Here is a 21141-nt window from a genome sequence, read left to right on the forward strand (position 1 = left end):
TACGTCTTACCACATATCCACCTCGAAGTCTATCCTGGCTTCAAACCAGCTGGCACCATTAACCCAAATATATATGCCGTTCATAATGAAGAGACTTCCTAGTAGATAAATTAATCACGAGCTTTCCCTCTACGTATTCTTCGAGATTATAGACCTCGAAATCCTTCGATTCGATAATTCAACAGTGAATGAAAGATTCAAGTATCGACAGAAAGTCTTATCCGAGGTTTACTTCTTGCATTACTCCCCGTAACAGATGATGAAATCGACGATATTTTCCTAATCGGCATAACGATTCTTCGTTTCAACGTTTTTAACCTTTTTTTTTTCAATATACGTTTACGTGGATGGATGTGCCGTAATATTTAAATTATTTATATTTTCACGCACAACCACTCTATTTAAAAGCGATACTTTCAACCATTCTCGCAAAGACTAAGACCCCTTTTCATTTCCATTCTATCGATGAGAAAGCGCGTTAAACCGAAAGCGCGACGGCTTCCCAACCAAAATTGCGTTCGTTGGTGCGCAACACTCGTGTTTCTTCCATAGAGGAAAAAGGAACGACGGCATACCATCCTCGTCACACGGCCGAGGTATTTTTGCATGGTCCCCTCCTCCCCTCCCATTTAGACTGTTTTTAGACACCTGGAGTTGCGTTCCACGCGTAGAAACGCGGACTCGAGCCCGGTTGACGGCGTTCCTCCGACAGGTGAGCGTGGAAACGGAAATGGAACGCGCGTCTGGTGGACGATGGACGTGTGCTCGGCCGCGCGTGCACGGATCGGAGCGTGGGCCGTGCGCGCGTGTGGATCGCGAGTCGGTGTGCGAGCACCCACGCCACACACGCCGCGTTCTCCACACCGGGTTGCCCGACTATAGGATCAATATAAGCGATGACATAGCGAGAGCTCATCTTTAAGCCACGCCCGCGAGGCGACGAGCGCCAATGCAGCCACGATCCACCGGCCACACGGCCAATGGGCGGCAAGCATCGATTTTTCGCGGGCTCTTTTTTTCGCGAAAGTGAATTTCTTCGCGATGCTGACGGGAGTGGCGGGCCAAGTGCAACAAAGATACGCGGAGGGACGGCGAGACCACGAGGGAGTATATATGCGGTGGCGAGAAGCGCGACAGAGACGATACGATCGGCGATTCTGTAGGTAGGGGAGATACCGTACATAGGGGGTGGAAGTAGAAATAGAATGAGGCGCTACGAGGATGGTGGCGCGAGAGAGGGAGTATACAGCAGGGGGTAAAAGAGGAGACGCCCGTGGAGAAGGCGGAGGATGAGGATCGATGAGGACAGAGTGACTCTTCTAGGGGTAAACGAACCTCCATTTCATCTACCCTTCGCGCTGTTATCGGCTGTCTCTTTTTCAATCGACGGAATCAACCCCCTGCTGCTGGGGTATCGACGTAACCCGCGAGTTCATCTGCATGCGTGGCTCGTTGCCTGTTGCAAGACGCGGCCGCACCACACAGCGCATTCCGCACCGTTCGTCACGCTTTTTCACGCGCTCGTTCCAACACGCGACACGCGAACCTGTCGCTCTGTCGAAACATTAATCCTCAACGTCCATTGGACAATGACTGTTCCGCGAGTTATCGATGGGATTTAACATGGACGGGGAAAAGGAAGATATCGTGTCGGATCAGATTTGCGAGATACGGAGAACAATAGGAGATTCGAAAAAAAAAAAATTTTTGAATTTTTAACAGGATACGTTTTTGATAATTCAACGTATCATAACGATTAAACGATTAAATAAGATTGCATTTAATGATAATCGATTTATATATATATATGGAGAGAAAGAATAATGATAATTTCGTTCTTTACTTCTTTCGAAGAACAATAAAATCTTTGGAGAAGAAATTTCTAATTGATAGATTGTATCTACAATATTCTAGTGGGTAGTATATATATAAAAACTTAGACAATCGCGTGCAAAATAAAAATAATGCACGTTTCAACTTCGTGTTAATAGATAATATATATTGTTTTCAATTAAAGTTTAGAATTGTTTATAAAAGATATGTTTCTTTTAAAAAAGGAAATGTTTGTTATTTTGTAAAAAAAAATCTTTTATTTTCTTAATTTTATATGTTCATAATATATTGCGAAATATATTGCACGAATTTATTTTGTTTATTGCTGCACATTTTTCAACGCAAAACAGCAATGTGAAATAAATAAGCTCTCAATAATATGGAAAGATGATAAATAGAGGAAGAACTAAGAGAAATTTATTTGTATTGTGAAACACTAAACATGTTTTTAATTAAAATTAAATTCAATAATAACTAATTTTTTTTTATAAATTTCTAAAATATTTAAATAATATAGAATAAATATTATTTTGTAATAACATTGCGCAATTGGAACAAAGAAAAAAATATCTCTTTATAATATTAAAATAGAAATATGTTTTTATTTATTAAAAATATGTCATTTTTTATTTATAACCACGAAAAATTTCGATTTTTTATTTTTTCTATAATATCATTATATATGTTATTGTAATAATATTCATATAATTAGCAATTTCAAAATATGATTAAAAAAAAACCTTAATTTAATATAAATAAGAGTTTATCGTTGTTTTTATGTAAAACAAGAAAACTATAAATATTCATAACCTATTCATAGTTTTCTGAATTATCAATAAGACTTACTACTTGATGATTACATGGGTACAGAATAGACGTGACATCTTATGGAACTTAGTGTCACTTAGTGTTCTGAAATACCGACGTCAAAGTGTTTCTGACGCCCTCTATAATTCATTATGATCAATACAGAAATTATATTCATCATATTAATTTATATTAATATTTACAATAATTAATCATTTACAATACTTAATACTGAATACTACGAATGCTGAGAAAAAAAAGATATAAGGACTAATAAAATATAATAATTTTTTTAATATAAATTTAAACTAAACATAAATAGCATATCTTTTTTTTCGTTTTTCGATATTAATATATTAAATTAAAAAAAAAAAAAATAAATAAATAAAAGAAAAATAAAGATTAAACTATGCAACTCACTATTAGATACGAACAATCTGCATTGTCATCGATGTTGCCGTGATCCATGGGAACTTTTATTTTTTTAAACCACTGATTCTAATATGTAAAAACAAATATTTATAAAATAAATAAATATAGTTGTTTAAATTACAATTGGCAAAAAAACGTTGGCTCTATATTCGCAACTGTTATAATTAAATTTAAATTTAATTAGAATTATCGTGCTCTAAAGAATATTAAGAATATTATCACGAAACAAACACTGACACTACCGATTGTATTGCGCGCGCACATAAAATATCAAGCTTCTTCATGGCGTCCATATTGGAATTTTTCCCGCCTTCTTACACCAATAATCAACTAATAATCTAAACAAAAGAAAATATAAATTTTTAAATAAATATATAAAATATATTGAGTTAATCGAATATAAAATAATAATCAATTCATTTTGATAATACATAATGATTATTTATAACTCTAACCTACATTCTTAAAATGATGAAAAAGAAAAGAAAAAATAAAGAAAAAAAAATAAATTAGCCAGATTTCCAATTATAATAAGAAACATAATAACATGTATTAAATAAAGAACAATCTACTAATAATAAAGAATAACTATGGAAATAAATAAATAATACTATGTAACAGATAAATCACACATCTCAAGAAAAAAAATTACACGTCTAAATTATAAAAACAATTATCGATAATAAAATGACATCCTACACCATGATCAATTATCGAATTATAAATTAAGATTTGTTTGATAGTTCGACAAGCTAAAAATCGAAGATACAATCGAAAGAAAAAGCATAAAGAAACTCGAAGTTAATTAATTTTGTTAATATAATATTGAATGAATTATCAAATAAATACAATATTTATTAATAGGTAATAGAATAAGAATAAAATTACTTACTGCGTAGAGATCACGTAATTCGAACCTGTGATACGTCCTGTCACAATAATTTTCGAGACGAGAATGACACCATGTATCAGTGGTTCGTTTAGCAACTCTCTAATTGGTTGAAATGAAACTAATTACTACTACTCTAATTGGTTTCTTGTTTATTTATAACTGGATGGAAAATTAAATATTATATATATAAAAATTATAAAAAAATTAAATATATAAAAATATTCTTTAAAAATAAAAATTCAGAAATATAATAGTAAAAAATCTGAAACGCAATAGTAAATAAAATGATAATTTAATTCTTATAACAAAAATTTAATATTAATTAACAATTGTAAAGAAATTAATCATTATAAAAATTTATAATTTTGAATAAATAAAAAAATATTTTATAATATATAATAAATAAATGAATATAAACGAATGAGTATATAAATAAATAAATAGATAAATAAATTAATAAAATAAGATTTTTATAAAAATAAGTATAACAATGTTTAATATTAATTTAAGATTTATATTATGAAAGTATTACAAATAAAAATAAAAAATTGCAAACTTATTGATTATTATATTCCACAAAATCATTTGCATAAAATCGTATATTTTCATTACATTTTTATAAATATAAAATGTTACAGAAATAAAGTCATGTGATATCGAATTTTCATAAAATATAGATAAAAATTATTATATTATTTTATTTAAATTCTAATAATAATATTTCAATTTTTACATGACTTAGTAAAAAAGTCACTAACTCGTTGTTTCAGCCAATTAGAAAGCCGTTAGAGCTTAGCAGTTAGACGAATCACTGTGTGTTGTCAGTCTGTTCGCAAAAATTATAGTAGTTTTATGTATTACGCAGATACAAATCGCGTAAATGCATGGAATTTTTATTAATATCGTAATAATTATAAATTATTAGTCTTGATTAATCTGTATGTGTTTGTTTAATTATTTATCAAGGTTTATTATAGCAAAATCAAATAATTTTTTGCAGTTTTTTTACCATTTTACATCGATCGTTTATTTGTGACCGGTAGTTTGTGTTATAAATTTGATTTTTATATATTTTGTTTTATGATTATGATTTCTATTGTGCAATAGTATTGTTATTTGTCGTTTGTTGTTTAATATAATTTCTAGGAAATATTAGCCGATTCAATGACTTTCATAAAAATTAGATAATACTTTATTAATGAAAAATGTACATAGAATATTGTTATATATTTCTTTTCGACATGTATTCTGTATATTTTGTTCTGTTTTGTGTTATATTTATATTATATTCATTGCTGTTAATATTTCTTAGAATAATCCTTATCAAGATGTTCGCGCTTGTAAACGCTCGATTTATTATGATTTGTTATTCTATCGACTATATTTCGTTCCCATATAATATAATTCAGTATTTCAGTAATTCAGTTGAAATCGTGCCACGGACGACGAAACATCGTTGTCGAAAAAGTAATGATTGTATGCGAACAATTCAAATATCAGGTATATAACCTATTTATAACATAAGATTAATATTTAAATAGTTATTCTCTTATTTTTTTTCTATTGCTATTTTATTAATATATATATTAAATAATTTATTATATATTATTATAATTAATTATTTTTTGATAACTAAATTATTCTTTTTTTTAAAATCTATTTGATCGCTAGAATTATTGTTAAATCTTGTCATAAGTTTTTAGAATAGAATTGTTTTAATACAATCATTTTTATTTTATATATTTCATATATTTATTATAAAGATTTAATTTTCTTTTGTGCATATAACTGATTTCTGAGATAGATATCAAGGTGGGAAGAAAGGATTTCAATATGGACACCACAATACCATTTGACCACACAGTGACAAATCAAATGATGATTCTTTATGGAGAAATGATGTTCGCTTTTGTATCGAAACTAGATATGTATATTTTTATTTTCTTTTTATCATTATTGATTTTATTAAGTAATTTATAACATATAATTATGAATTTTAAGATCTAAGTAAAAAAAATTGAATAAATTTTTATTTCGGATATTTCATTAATTCGAAAAAGATTAAATTTATTCTTTTTTTATTTATTTAACTCTGAATTCATAATTTTAGAACATAATAGGTATAATTAAATTTAATTAGAATAAAAATGAAATTGGTGTTTGTTCGCCGATTATAATTTAAACGGGCGTGTCAAATTTTTTATTTTTTTTTTTTATATCGAAAATATTCATTTTAAAGAATATTAGAATCTTAAGAATTCATCACTGCAACAGTGATTCACAGAAGATACTAGAAGCATTGATTTTCAAAGTCGATATTTCAGAACATATAATGCAGTTTCCTAAAATATATCTAATTTCGTTTCTCAGATGTTGCTTGCACTATTATTTGTTGGTAAATGTTCATCATTACAATGGATGAATGAGAAGAATTACCTAGTATTACCTACAAACAATAAGTTGACGTGTACGTTTGACACAAATAATTTATTTTTAAAATATAAATAATATTATAATTATATAATACATTTAAAAAATATATATTTAATATATTTTATAATATATATTTTGTATTCTTGTTTATTTTTTTCTAATATAAATGTTTTTAAATTCAGTTGATGTATAAAATGGCCACTAGGTGGCTTACATTCTCACTGGTAGAGAGTTATATATAGATGTACATAAAGATGTAAAGAAAGTGAATTGGTACTCTGGTTTCCCTTCAGACCACGTATAAATCTTTCGCCTTTTACTAAAGATTTCCGTGGAGGGGAACAATTGATGAGTCTGAATTAATTTTTTGTGTGCCCGACATAAGTTGGGCCGTAAGATATAAAGAAACAAAATTTGCTTTGATTTTTTAGATTCTCTTTTACTGTTAAAAGTTAGGTCTGCTAGATTTAATATATATTTTTCTATATTTATTTAGAGGACTGTCAAGAATTTTATTTAAAATAATCAAATGTAGTAATAAAGTAATAATTATTTGAATCAAAACAATATTTTTTATACTTTGTCATAAAATATATTTGAAATAATTTCCATAAATCTTAAAATTTCATTCAATATACATATAATTTCAGCATTTACGTAGAAATGACTATCAAGTATTTAATAATTAAAAAGAAACTATATGCACTATTAGTAATTGATATTTTTTTTATAGAAAAAAATTATATTGATCCTTAAAACCAAATTTAAGGATCAAATGTTAGGCTCCGGAGGGATTCGAACCCTCGATCTCCTGTTTACTAGACAGGCGCTTTAACCAACTAAGCCACGGCGCCTTCGTGTTCGAAGTTTCTTTAATATCGTAGACTTTTCTAAAAAATACTTTCAATATATTAAGTTATTTTAGCCAAGAAATAATAGAATATTTTTTTAAAAATTATTAAATAATCTTTATATAAAAATTATTTTTTTATTTCTTCAATACATATTAGATTTAATAATTTATATTTAAACTATTAATAAATTTGCGAAAATGTTAAATATTTTTTAGATGTTTAAAAAATGTAGATTCTACGATTCAAAAAGATATAAGAAAGAAATTCAATCATAAATCAATAATTTTAGTTTACAGATTTAATTACAGATGAAGATTAGTTCTCAATTTTACAAGTTTTGGAAAATAAAATATATAATACCCTTAATAGATAAAATAAAATAAAAAATTTAATTAATATTATATATATCAAAAAAATATATTATCACACAATTGGAGGCGCCGGGTATCGATCCCGGTACCTCTCGCATGCTAAGCGAGCGCTCTACCATCTGAGCTACGCCCCCTGTGTGAAAAGTGTTTTTATTTTATAATTTTCTATTTAATATATGTTATACAAATCTAGATAGAGATTATATTTTTAAATGAAAACATCCATTTAAGATTTAGAATTAGATTTTATGCAGTATTATTAATTTACAATATTAGAATTAGTATAATATATTTCTTTATTTTAGAAAAATCAAAAAGGTCAAGAATAGGAAAAGAGTTTCTAATACTCACTTAAAAAATTTTTCTCATTTCAAAAATTTCAAAAAAATTATTTATTGTAATGTTTAATTTCAGGATTCGCGTGGAAACATTGGTAATTAGATATGATACTTTTTTTTCTTCCTTTTTTATTTATTGCATAATTATAAGTTTTATTACAACTTTTATTTGAACTTCGATCCTTTTAAAATTAAAAATCACTCTTGAAAATGACATATGTAATTATGATTTATTAACAAATTACTCATAAGTATTGTTAATGATTAAAAACTATGTGTGACATTTCTTTTATATAATAGAAATATTAAATATGAATTATTTAGCAAGAGAAAAATTATATAAAAAAATGCCATTTCAGCAACTTTTTCCTATTTATATAAAAAATACTGCTCGCTTTAGTTTTTGATATTTGTAAAAAAAAGCTATTATTAGATAAAATTTTTATGCGTTTGTGAAATTGTATGTATATATAATTTTCGATATTAAGAAATAGAATAATATAATTCTAATTTAATTTTAATTCATATAATATGATTCATATTCATTTGCTTAATAATTATTATATTCTTATTTTTTTTTACTTTATTTTTTGTTACAAAAATTTTATACCTATACTCTTTTAGAAATTCTTTAATAATTGACCGTTTATTTATTATTGTTTCATTTGAATTATATTTTTTTTATATAAAAATATATAAATAAAATATATTCTTAAAATTAATAATTTATAAAAGATATAATTATATTAAAAAATTTTCTAATATCTTAAATGAATCATTCATCTTAAAATCTGTAAGATATATATTATTAATATAAAATGAAATATTACTTAATAATTATATTATTATATTACTTAAATAATTTTTTTTTAAATCTTTAATTTATTTTATTTTAAAATTGATATTTCTAAATAGAAATTAATGAATTTTCTTAGAAATTAATAAAAATTTTTTTTACCTATTCTATCTACTTACTCAAGGATATTATTAAAAAATTTCATTTCTATATTTTAAAATTATCATTTCGATATTCTATCAATATTTCAATATTTTTTTATATGTGTCCTATACTTACGTATCTTAATATTCATATTATAATTTTCAGAGGTTTACCATCTATTATGGATTTTGTTTCTTCGAAGCTTAATTGGAGAACATTGGTAGCGATACAGATGATCTGAAAAAAAATTTTAAAATCGAAAAAAATATGGGCTCGTCCGGGATTTGAACCCGGGACCTCTCGCACCCTAAGCGAGAATCATACCCCTAGACCAACGAGCCAGATTGAAAAGTAATCCTTTCACCGCAAATATCGTGAAAAATCATGAAAAATAAGTAATATACTAATAGGAATAAAGTTCTCCAATAGATATATAATCATATATTTCATATACTAAGCGAAATACTTATTTTAGTCGATTATTTCATCTTATTTCTATAGTATAAATACAAAAATAAATACATATTTAACATATATTGAATTTTATTGTATTATCTCTACTTTAAGGATATTTGAACCTATTTAAAATAATACAAATTATTTAAGATAATAACGTTCATAATAACTATATAGGAATGTGAATTACTATTATTTATGAATGTTAATTTTAACGTGTTAATAATTTGATTTTATTTATTTAATCATGAGCTTGGTGATGGTTAACATAAAAAAAGTTTTCAAAATGGCTCGTTGGTCTAGGGGTATGATTCTCGCTTCGGGTGCGAGAGGTCCCGGGTTCAAATCCCGGACGAGCCCAAAAACTTATTTTTTGTTTTCTTTTTATAAATTTCTTAGTTATTTTTATCTTAAATTTTATCAATTGTACAATTAGTAATATGTTATTTCTTTTTAAATGATGAATGAATAACATCTTTCAATAAATTATTATTTGACTTTGTCTTGAGCTAGATAATATCTTTATAACAATATATTATTAATTATTGAAATATTAAAATATGTGAAAAAGTTTTAGATTATAATTTCAAGTAAATCAATCGAACATTTTAAAAAAAAAATTTTTAGAGAATTTTTATAAGATTTTAATATATTTGTAAAATATTTTTAAATCGAAAATTCTAAAACAAATATAAAAATTAGTACACAAAATCAATTGAAGCTTATTTAATTCAAAAAACAATTTAATTTTGCTTCAGATAAAGCAAGAACAACTCCCGTGTAACGGAGATTAAACGGAGATTATTTTATTCTTATTATTTTATTTTATTTTTATTTCTCTTTGTCTAACAAAAACTTCAATTCAATAAATAAACCATGATGATATTTTTTATGTCAATTTTTTTATTTATTTTAATATTATTTATTCAATTTAATTATTAATATTATTAAATATTAATGCAATTATTTTATTTATTTATTTATCTCTAGAATCGGCATTTTACTTATTTATAACATTTTTAATTATTATCATAAATTAAAAAAAATAAATAAAAATGAAATATAAATAAAAATAAATAATCTTATTTAATCGTATCATTAATAAAGTGACTAATATAATACGTATAGATATGCGATCATTTTACATTCCGTAAATGAATAACGGTTTTCAGAGAAGGTATATAAAGGGGATGGTTTCGCAATTATCACAGTAAAATTCATTCTCTCGTGGATGAAAGTTGATCTTTTTAAAAATTATTCTGAGTGTATTTCGTTGTACTTCATTTCCAAATACTTCAGATAAATACATTCATTTTTATTTAATTAGTTTACATTAATTTGTACTTCATTTCCAAATATTTCAGGTAAATACATTCATTTTTACTTAATTAGTTTACATTAATTTTACATTAGCATACATTCGATTTAACTTATTTAATAAAACTCAAATGAATTTTATTAACTTATTTATTTGTTCATGAATTTATTCATCGATATTATTAATTTTAATTGTTGATTAATAAAATTGAATAATGTATCATTTTTGAATATAAATATTGTGATAAATTATAATTTTATAAATAATTTAATAATATTTTAATAGAACTATATTAACTATATTAAATTATTATATTACTATTTTAAACTCTATTTTTAAACTCTATTTTTAAACTCTAAACATTAAAAAATATAAGATATCTGAAATTTTAATTTAATTAAAAAAATAATACAAAATAAAGATTTTTTTGAGCAGTATTCCAAATTATTTTTATAAAATTAAAAAAGTATTACAATTATCTTGCGATCTAAAAACACAAAGTAGAAATTGTAATATTAGATATATATTGATTATTTATATTTCTAGCTTTAATCTCTATAATAAAATTTAAATAAATTGATTCATTATTTATTTATTTGCATATGTATATTATATAATATAGTATATTTCAAAATATCTTTATTTTTAATATTTTGAATTAACAATATAGTATTGAAATTTAAAAATCTCATATTTTATATTCTTGGAATATTTGAAAAACTAAATAACAATTTCAACTAAATAACAATTTATAGAATATTTATAATATTATTGATACTTTGTTTTTCAAGTTTCTTTTCGTTTTAATTTATATATTTATAGTACATAATTATCAAAAATTATATGTACTATATATATATGTTAATTAAATATTTGTTAAAATGAAAAACTATTAAACAAAATATCTATTAAATACATTATTTATTATTTTTTATATTTATATATTATTATTATTTATTATAAAAAATTAAAAAAAATAATGTAGATAATAAATATAGATTATCAGAAATATTATTTCTTTAGAATATGAAGGCCGTCATGCATGAACGAATCGAATGTATACTTTTCCGGATTATTAGGATTAATTGAAGGACATTTTTTGTGTACTTTACATTTCTTTGCATCGTTTTTAATCATTCAAAGAAAGAAAGATATGTATTTTTTATATTTTTACTTTTTATATCGTGAAGAAGCAGAATCTAATAAAAAACAAAACAATATTTTAGAAATTAAAATTGAGATTAAAATTTGACAAATCAATAAATATATACACATATATTTATATGTACATACACACATATACACACACACACATATATCAACATATATATCAATGATAAATCACAGTGAAAGTTAAAAAATTTGTATATATCACCAATTTATTTGCATAATATATAATTATTTTCGACTATTCAATTTATTTCTCAAATACTCGAAATTCTAATAAATTATGTTATCTAATAATATCTATAATTGTACTTTAATTATGTAATTCTCTATATTATTGTTCATTATTGTTCATTCACTCCATTATGTATTCATAATCATTTCAATTCTTATTATAATATTTAATAATAAAATTTATCGTAAATTATAAAAAAAATTATAATTATTAAAAAATTCGATTAAAGCATGTTCGATTCGATTGCGAAATTCTTTTTGAGATGTAGAATTTTTTCTGTTTCTTCCACGTCACGTGGATTAATTTTTTGTATAATTATGGTGAAAGCAGAGAGGAGAAAGTTTTCTATGTGTCAGCATTTAACTTCATTTAGCGCGGTTCAGGCGAATTCATTTCTTTGTGAACCGTTCTCGGCTCGATATCTGTGTCATAGTGAGATTCAATTTCAATCTAAAATTTCGTGTCAACTTATACGACATCTTATCAAAAATATTCTACGATTCGCGAAAAATTGATTTCAAAATTTTGTGAAAGAATTTTCTTAAAATGTTTCATTAGATTATGTTGTAATATTATTAGTTTGTGTTCTAATATCAAAAATAAAGGTATGTTTTTGCTATTCGTGATTTTTTACGGTTTCATTAATTCAATTTGTGAATTTTAATTTAAATTTGTTTTATTTAGATCAATTATTTTGTAAAAAATTAAAATTATAGGCAAATAATATTTTTAATTATTTCTATTTTCATATTTGGATTTGTTATAAATAATAACATGTTATATTTCGATTGAAAATGAATCTTAATTTGTGCAAAAAGTATATCAAATTGAAATAGAAAAATATAACATTAATTGCATAATAAATTAATTCTCTTTTTTCCAATTTGATGGAGTAATATTCAATATGTTGATGAATGAATATTAAATATTAAAAATGTCAGATTTATCAATGAAAATATTTGGATTAAAAATAATATTTGTTTAAATAAAAAATAAAAATATATTAATTATATATAAAAAAAATATATCATGCTTTTAGTTTTTAAAGAAAGTAACAATAGTAATAGATAGTAATTAAAATCTATTTAAAATATAATTATTTTACATTGTTCATGAAATATCATTCAATATTTTCTCTTTCATTATTCTAATTGATTTAACATTTTGATTTAACAGAAATAATTACAATTACTATAATCAAAAATTATCATTTTCAATAATGGAAACGAAGGATTTCATTGATTTTGGCAAAGCAATTATCGATTTTATCGCTAATTATACGGAGAACTTGAGAGAGATGAATGTCCTACCGAATGTCGAACCAGGATATCTTAGTAAACTGTTGCCGGAAGAACCACCACAGAAGCCAGAAAGTTGGCAAGAAGTGCTCAAAGATGTGGAACGATACATTTTACCAGGAGTAAATAATTTCATTACGTATAAATTTTTTTTTGTGTAAAATAGTATTAAAGAATCAAATATTTGATATTTGATATTTATTGTATGTGCTACCCTTTATTAATTCAATTTTTCTATTTTCAGACGACTCATTGGAATTCCCCCAATTTTTATGCTTTTTATCCAACAGCAAACTCCTATCCCGCCATTATGGGTGATCTTTTATGCAATAGCATTGGTGGTATAGGATTGTCATGGATATCTTCGCCAGTATCTACCGAACTCGAAGTAATTGTAATGAATTGGCTTGGAAAATCATTAGCATTGCCAGATGAATTTTTAAATTGCAATGGAAGTCGTGGAGGAGGTGTTATAGAGGTAAATAATATTATTACTAATACTATAAAGAATTTAACATTTTTTAAATAATAAAAGAATTTAAAAAATTAATATGAATTATAAAAAATTTTGTAATTTTTTATGTATGAATTACATAAAAAATTACTATTTAACAAAGTTTATATTTTGATGACTCTATGTTTAATATCTTAAATACTCACTAGAGGGACAACTTTCTCGCTTTTAAGAAAGATACTAGTATGAGATAAATTTTAGGGTTATGTAAGCTATTACTAACTGTGGTTTCCCTTCAGAATTCGGATAAATCTTTCGCCTTTTACTAAAGATTTCCGTGGAGGGGAACAATTGATCAGTCTTACATACAAATTTTTTATAGTACCTTGACTTTTGTCGAGGTTCATTAATATCATTTCAAGCATAAATTCTATTTGTAAGTATTTAAACCTCAAAATTCCTAGGTTTTTTTTGCAAATTTATTTAAAGAAAAATTGATAAAAAAAAAATATATTATTTTTCATGGTAATATTTAATTTATATTTTAATATTAGTTTTAATATTTAATTATAAAGATTTTTGAATTCTTAATATTTTACACTAAATAATAGTAATGTTATCGTAAATAAATATTTATTTATTTATTTTCGAAAAAGTATGATAATTAATTATACAATTATTTTACGATATAATATTTTAATAAAATTAATATATGAAAAAAAACGGGCTCGTCCGGGATTTGAACCCGGGACCTCTCGCACCCTAAGCGAGAATCATACCCCTAGACCAACGAGCCGCTATATTCAGTTGTTTTTTAATTATTAAGAAATCAAATAATTGTAATAACAAAAGAAAATAAATTTTAAAAATTATTTATTTTTGTTTAATTAGGGATCAGCAAGTGAAACCACATTATTATGTTTGTTAACAGCAAAAGAACAAACTGTGCGCTATATAAAAAGTCTTCATCCAGAATGGGAAGAAGGTTTTATCAAGGCCAAATTGGTTGCATATACTTCTGGTATTTATTCTATCACTATACCCTATTTCAATCATGATATAATTTTCTTACGTAAATAAGAAGAGCACGTAAACAATTCGAAGAATTATAAATTGTCTGTTTTTCAATTGTTTTTTCAATTTTATTTTACAGATCAATCGAATTCTTCGGTAGAGAAAGGTGGTAAGCTGGCATCAGTTATCATGAAATTTTTAACTACTGATGAAAAATACGCTCTTCGAGGTGAAACATTACTCAAAGCGGTCAAAGAGGATTTGAAGAAAGGTTTGATACCATGTTGCGTAATAGCTACATTAGGTACTACTGGTACATGTGCTTTCGACAATCTTAAAGAATTGGGACCAATTTGTAAAGAATACAATATATGGTTGCATATCGATGCTGCATATGCAGGTCAGTAATTTTAATTTTAATCTTCATCGATCATTTTTTAAATTAATTTTGTATATCAGAATTTCTTTTAAAAAAATTTTTTTCCTTCGATATCATAAATTTAAATTATGTACATATTTATATGGAGCAATTATATTTTTTTATAGTAATAGTAATAATAATTTTATTTTAATTTATTTTTGATATTTTTATAAAAATAATGATTGTAAATTTTATTATTTTTACAGGTTCTGCATTCATTTGCCCTGAATATCGATACTTAATGTGCGGTATCGAATATGCCGATTCCTTTAATGTTAATGCACATAAATGGATGCTAGTAAACTTTGATTGTTCATTGTTATGGTGCATATATTTTTGTTTTATGATAATTGAACAATTGAACAATAATATTAGAATCGAATAAAAATTTATTGAAAATTTTTATTATATCTTTTTAGGGTAAAGGATTCTAAGAAATTTAGCGAAACTTTCAATGTAGATAGGATTTATTTAAATCATAATAAATCTGGACTGCCTGATTTCAGAGTATATATATATATATATTTATTGATTTATTTTTTGAAATAAACGTTTAATTAAAAAATATACGAATACTATATCTTATCGTATTTTAAAAATATCTTATAATATTTCATCATATATTTTACAAAATTAAATAAGAGTTTTAATTTTTTAACTTTTATTTTTTAGAACTGGCAAATATCTTTAGGTCGCCGATTTCGTTCGTTGAAAGTTTGGTTCGTATTACGTATTTATGGAATCGAAGGTATCCAACATTATATACGACACACAATTGAGTTGGCTAAAATGTTTGAAAATTACATTAAAAGTGATTCTAGATTTGAAATGATAACCGAAAGATCTATGGGTTTATGTTGTTTCAGAATAAAGGTATCTATATAAATAATAAGGGAAATAATATTTGATTTAATAATTTTGATATATTGAAAAATAAAAATCATCATTAATTTTAGGGTGACGATTGTTTAACCAAGGAGCTTATCGATCGATTAACAATCGGAAGAAAGATTTATGTAACAGCTGGAATGTGTCGCGATAAAATAATCGTCCGATTTGTAGTAGGTTGTCGTTTGTCTCGCGAAGAGGATATCACCTTTGCGTGGCGCGAAATCACAAATCATACAACAGAAATTCTCAAATCTTTGAAACATTCTTCTATAAAGGAAGAATCTTTTAAATCTACAAATGATATAGTGACGAGGATCGAATGCTTAAACTTTGAATCGAAAACGCAAAAGATAACATAAAATTTATATTTTTTATTAAATTGACAATTCATAAAAAATGAAAAATCATAGAGGCTTTTTGATTAGATGTACATCGTGAATAAAAGTCCTTTAAATTATAATATATTTATGTATAAGAGACAGCTTGTAATTTGATTAAATATTTATAATTATATTTTAAACATGTATTGATAATAATTATTTAAAATTAATATTAATTGATATTACTTATTTCATGTTATATGATATATTGTACAATATTATCATAAATTATAGAATATAATTATACTATATTATCTATGATCCTTTATAGTCTATTATAGTTTTAATAGTTTATATAATTTAGTTTATATAACTTATGATTCAAACACCGAAGAGGAGGAATAATTTTAATCATTTATTTTTATCGTGATCCAAGGATCAAATAAAATCTTTACCGTAGTTGGCTATGACTAATATTCTCGACAACAAAACATCATAACGGTAATGGTCGTTTGTTTGCGCGTGTGATATGCTCTCTTCATAGCAACGTTCGCCAATAAGGAACTCACCTTAATTACATCTAAATTCTTATCAAGATAAAGCTCCATCGTCTTCATGAACAAATTCACTAGTTCCGATCATTCATGTCCAATGAAATGCTACGTGCGAGGACCAAATTATCCTTTCGAACATTTCGAACAGTTCTAATAAGGTAGATCCAGACAGTCATACATTTAGTAAAAGTCACTGACATTTAATGTCAATGATAAAAATTTCACGTTTCGAATTTTTAATTATATTCTACGCGCATTTTTCAACAAAAGCAATGAATAATTTAATATCAAGTTTTCTCGTTATATCTATGTAACGTTATAACAAGACATTTGATTTTACAAAAGATCTTATGTGAGGTTGGAATTTGTGTTTAATAACTCCATCTACTGTCTATGTCAGATTTAGACTGAGAATTTTAAATTAACTTCAAATTTCAATCTTTTCCACAATTATTTTACAATTTTCTATTTTTCTGGACGATGATTAATATTTTTTTTTTTAATTTTTTAATTTTAAATCGGACGACAATTTTCAATTTTACACTGTCAAATTCAACGGTATCCTGTAATAATTCCAATGACATTTTTATCTTTTATCGTCTTCTATAATTATTTATCAAATTATCCGATTGCACAGAGAGAAATATGGGGAAATTTTAAATAGAGCGATAAGATCTTCAATTCTTAAATTAAATTTTTCTTGAATACCCATAGAAATTTTGCATCGAGTAAAGAAGGAGGAGAAAAGAATATACCACCATGTACGAAGCTGGCCAAATTCGAATCGTGTCAATTGGATCCTTGTATGCTAGATCCATGCAAACCGGAACCAACGGTCGTAATCATCGGCGCTGGGATGGCCGGACTTTCAGCGGCGCATCGATTGGCTCAATGCGGTCTTCAAAATTTTACGATATTAGAGGCAACGGATAGGTATATCATTCTTATGAACGCGTGTGTATTACATGGATGATACGCGATTAGAAATTTTTTTTTTTTTTTTCTAGAAAAGCAAGTATATAAAATATGTTGGATAACGTTTGTTCGCAGACCAGGAGGTCGAATCCATTCGTGTTGGTTGGGAGACGTGGTGGCCGAGATGGGTGCCACCTGGATCGAAGGTGGATGCGTGGCGAATCCTGTATTCACTTTGGCTGCCCAAGAGGGTCTTCTGAAACCGCCCCTGTTCAGGCCTGATCCGAGTCGTGGACTCTTTTGCACGAGCGACGGCCGTGCTATCGATCTTCCCGTCAGCATTACGGCTTATCATACATTTCGACAGATCGAGCAGCAGGCGGCAACTCTTTTCTCCCTAGGTTGTGGCCGGACCCACGGTACGTTGCTGAATTTCATGGGCGTCCGAATTCAGCAGGAGCTCCACAATTTCCCGGAGGAGCAACGGTACAGTTGCCCAGGTCAACTGCAAACTGTATCACCAGTGATGTAAAAGTAGTTGTAAATAATATTTAAGTATTAACGAGTTAACAACCAGCCATTTTAATATTAAATTGCTCCGTTTCAGATAATTTGACAGTTTCTTTTTTCTTTTTTTTTTTTTTTTTTTTTTNAATAAATCGTCCGATTTAATTGCACATTTCGATTTCCTTTACCTCTTCTTATATTATATTTAGGATTGGACAAGATTCTTTCAATAACGTTACTTTACATCACTGCGTTTTTAAAAACACGATATCCGAAAACCGTTCTCCTTCTATACCGTGATCGATTTTGCGTTTTTCAGATATGACGCAGCCAGGGTGATGTACGGAATGACGAACTGTGTGAGATGTCGATGCGGGGACGATCTGTCCCTGGTTTCCGCCGATCAGTTTGGAAGTTACATCGAGATACCTGGTGGAAACGTGAGAGTGCCCCTTGGATACGTTGGAGTACTTGCGCCGTTGTTACGAGATCTGCCGAGCTGTGCTCTCAAGTTAGTTAAATATTATTATTGTTGAAACGTCATTTTCCCATCCTTTTCTTTTTTTTTTTAAAAAATCGTCGTATTTTCCCGTTTTTAACAAATACCCATCGATCGATCTTTTCTTAGCAATCTTGTTCCCAAAATGTCAAAGTTAAAACGGATTTTCAAAATTCAATTGATAGATGCACCGAATGAATATTTGACGATATGGGATCGTGTTGCACTTAGATTTATTAATGGTAATTATTATTAGCAATCTATGTTGGTGTCAAAATTTATTTTATCAATTCTAAAATTCGAATAAATCGACTGAAAGAATTTCATTTTAATATTCATTAATACAGTTGCAGTATTTCCGGTATGTTCATCGCATTTCCTTCGCTATAAATATATACTTACGTTTAAAGATTACTCGTTGAATTGATCCAATAGCGATCCTATCTTAGAATATCTGGCCGAAAATAGATCATTGAAATTATTCTACGTATATAAAAGATATCTATTCGTATATAACCAAATTGAAAATCACTTCGAAATTCGATTTATCGACAGTATTTCTATTATTATCATCGATTGAATTAAATTATCATCTTCTTCTTCGTCTTCTTCTCGCAATTCTTAACTTAAACTTTAAAGTTTATGTGATTTTTTTTTTTACGAAAAATTGTTACACACACATATATATATATATATAATCGTGTAATATTTTCTGTATCAGATATTGTAAACCGGTAAGTTGCATTAGATGGGGCGCCATAAGCGATTCCTGTCCCCGAGCAGTGGTGAAGTGTTGCGATGGGGAAGAATTTCCGGCCGATTACGTGATAATCACCGTGTCCCTCGGTGTTTTGAAGCACCAACACGACAAACTTTTCTGCCCCGCATTACCAGCGGAGAAAGTGGAAGCGATATGCAAATTGGGATACGGATACGTTAATAAAATATTCTTGGAATACGCGAGGCCGTTTTGGGTTTGGAAGGAAGGAGGTCTTAAACTGGCTTGGTCAGCTGACGAGCTTGCCGATAGATGCGATTGGGTGAAAGGTATCGTTTCAAAGGTCATCCTCAATAATTCCATTTCGAATTTGAATATCGTCGAGAGAGAAATCTTCTTCTCCCCTCGAGAATTAACGATGCTATATTTTACGTTTTACCGTATCGAGCAGAAAAAGAATTGTTTCGATATCTCTTCTTCTCTTTTTTTTTTTTTTTTTTTTTTTTNTTTTTTTTTTTTTTTTTTTTTTTTTTCAAACGCAGCTGTAATATCGATATTTTCGCAGGAATTTCAAACGTGGAAGAATTATCGACTTCCCAGCACGTTTTATGCGCGTGGATTTGCGGTCGAGAGGCGGCTGATATGGAATTGTGCTCCGACGAGGAGGTGGTCGAGTCAATAACGAGAGTTCTTCGACAATTCACCGGTGATCCTACACTCCCCTATCCAGCAAATCTTCTCAGAAGCAAATGGTGCATGGATCAATATTTTTCCGGTTCATACAGTTATATGGGATTGGAGAGTACCGTTGGTCACCAATGTGATTTAGCTAGTCCGTTGCCAGGTATATTTCAACTTTCTTCTCTCCCCCCTCTATCTCTCTCTCTCAAATAATAACAACATCTGTTCTCCCTTTACGTAACACGATTTCTTCCACGGTGCTTAGGTACGTGCGAACCTATACCTCCGATTCTTTTATTCGCTGGAGAAGCCACAATTCCAGGACATTACAGCACAGTACATGGGGCTAGATTGAGTGGTATTCGCGAAGCTGAGAGGATAATACAATTAACGAAACGATTCGGTGGTCCACCAAAGAATACACCTGTCAAAAGCTAAATTCGTCCAAATATTGAAAGAAATTGGTATGCGTCATGGTAAATGTGTCTGTTTCTTTTTTTTTTTTTTTTTTTTGTCTAAAAACAGAATAATTGTGTTTTAATTCGAACAACATCTTTAATTATTCCTTCAAAAATTTAAAGAAACCGCAGAAACATCGATTACATCACACATTGTGTAAAATACGAAGTGTTAAGTTTTTTGGAAACCTTATAGAAGATATATATATATATATCTTTTTATTCCTTTTCTACTTGATAATTATATTTATTGGCAGCTGTAACTTTAATATATATACACTTATATACCGGAAACTGTTCATTTTAAGTAAAGAAATGTCTGATTGATTTTGTAG

General features: G+C 27.0%; 2 protein-coding genes and 7 non-coding genes across 12 annotated transcripts; 5 read left to right on the forward strand and 4 right to left on the reverse strand.

Moving 5' to 3' along the window:
• The first annotated feature begins 4860 nt into the window (after window positions 1-4860).
• LOC122713125 (aromatic-L-amino-acid decarboxylase-like) lies at window positions 4861-16631 on the forward strand. 4 transcript variants are annotated; one of them, XM_043933285.1, is made up of 11 exons: window positions 4861-4902; window positions 5374-5464; window positions 5769-5892; window positions 13253-13496; window positions 13619-13852; window positions 14720-14849; window positions 14982-15242; window positions 15470-15587; window positions 15683-15770; window positions 15936-16136; window positions 16220-16631. In XM_043933285.1, the coding sequence occupies exons 2-11, from the start codon at window positions 5443-5445 to the stop codon at window positions 16511-16513; spliced, it is 1716 nt and encodes a 571-aa protein (XP_043789220.1). In that variant the 5' UTR covers window positions 4861-4902; window positions 5374-5442; the 3' UTR covers window positions 16514-16631. The 4 variants fall into 4 exon arrangements, with proteins under 4 accessions (XP_043789220.1, XP_043789219.1, XP_043789221.1 ...); XM_043933284.1 differs by lacking the exon at window positions 4861-4902 and having other exon boundaries at window positions 5307-5464; XM_043933286.1 differs by lacking the exons at window positions 4861-4902; window positions 5374-5464; window positions 5769-5892 and adding an exon at window positions 6192-6431.
• Window positions 6671-6789, forward strand: LOC122713152. Its single transcript, XR_006346459.1, has one exon. It is a non-coding gene; the product is annotated as a U5 spliceosomal RNA (small nuclear RNA).
• Trnat-agu lies at window positions 7178-7251 on the reverse strand. Its single transcript has one exon. It is a non-coding gene; the product is annotated as a tRNA-Thr (tRNA).
• On the reverse strand, window positions 7684-7756 carry Trnaa-agc. Its single transcript has one exon. It is a non-coding gene; the product is annotated as a tRNA-Ala (tRNA).
• Trnap-agg lies at window positions 9170-9241 on the reverse strand. The gene has a single exon. It is a non-coding gene; the product is annotated as a tRNA-Pro (tRNA).
• On the forward strand, window positions 9645-9716 carry Trnap-cgg. The gene has a single exon. It is a non-coding gene; the product is annotated as a tRNA-Pro (tRNA).
• Window positions 14108-14231, forward strand: LOC122713148. The gene has a single exon (XR_006346455.1). It is a non-coding gene; the product is annotated as a U5 spliceosomal RNA (small nuclear RNA).
• Trnap-agg lies at window positions 14553-14624 on the reverse strand. The gene has a single exon. It is a non-coding gene; the product is annotated as a tRNA-Pro (tRNA).
• Window positions 16632-17833: 1202 nt separating the features above from the next.
• On the forward strand, window positions 17834-20786 carry LOC122713110 (spermine oxidase-like). The gene is made up of 6 exons (XM_043933262.1): window positions 17834-17961; window positions 18079-18429; window positions 18770-18961; window positions 19671-19996; window positions 20233-20511; window positions 20614-20786. Exons 1-6 carry the CDS (start codon window positions 17834-17836, stop codon window positions 20784-20786), a joined length of 1449 nt encoding a protein of 482 aa, XP_043789197.1.
• The last annotated feature ends 355 nt before the right edge of the window (window positions 20787-21141 follow it).

The sequence above is a fragment of the Apis laboriosa genome, unplaced genomic scaffold, assembly GCF_014066325.1.
Source record: "Apis laboriosa isolate Shangri-la unplaced genomic scaffold, ASM1406632v1 scaffold22_cov146, whole genome shotgun sequence".
In the NCBI taxonomy this organism is placed as follows: Eukaryota; Metazoa; Arthropoda; class Insecta; order Hymenoptera; family Apidae; genus Apis; species Apis laboriosa.

What these genes read in the sequence shown, in the direction of transcription:
- LOC122713125 (XM_043933284.1), top strand. Translation starts at nt 5,323, where the DNA reads ATGATTTGTTATTCTATCGACTATATTTCGTTCCCATATAATATAATT. An exon ending in TTTGTATCGAAACTAGATAT is followed by an intron (nt 5,893 to 13,252) that starts GTATATTTTTAT and finishes TTGATTTAACAG; the next exon opens with AAATAATTACAATTACTATA. An exon ending in GTGGAGGAGGTGTTATAGAG is followed by an intron (nt 13,853 to 14,719) that starts GTAAATAATATT and finishes TTGTTTAATTAG; the next exon opens with GGATCAGCAAGTGAAACCAC.
- LOC122713110 (XM_043933262.1), top strand. Translation starts at nt 17,834, where the DNA reads ATGCTAGATCCATGCAAACCGGAACCAACGGTCGTAATCATCGGCGCT. An exon ending in ATATTAGAGGCAACGGATAG is followed by an intron (nt 17,962 to 18,078) that starts GTATATCATTCT and finishes GTTTGTTCGCAG; the next exon opens with ACCAGGAGGTCGAATCCATT. An exon ending in CTGCCGAGCTGTGCTCTCAA is followed by an intron (nt 18,962 to 19,670) that starts GTTAGTTAAATA and finishes TTTCTGTATCAG; the next exon opens with ATATTGTAAACCGGTAAGTT.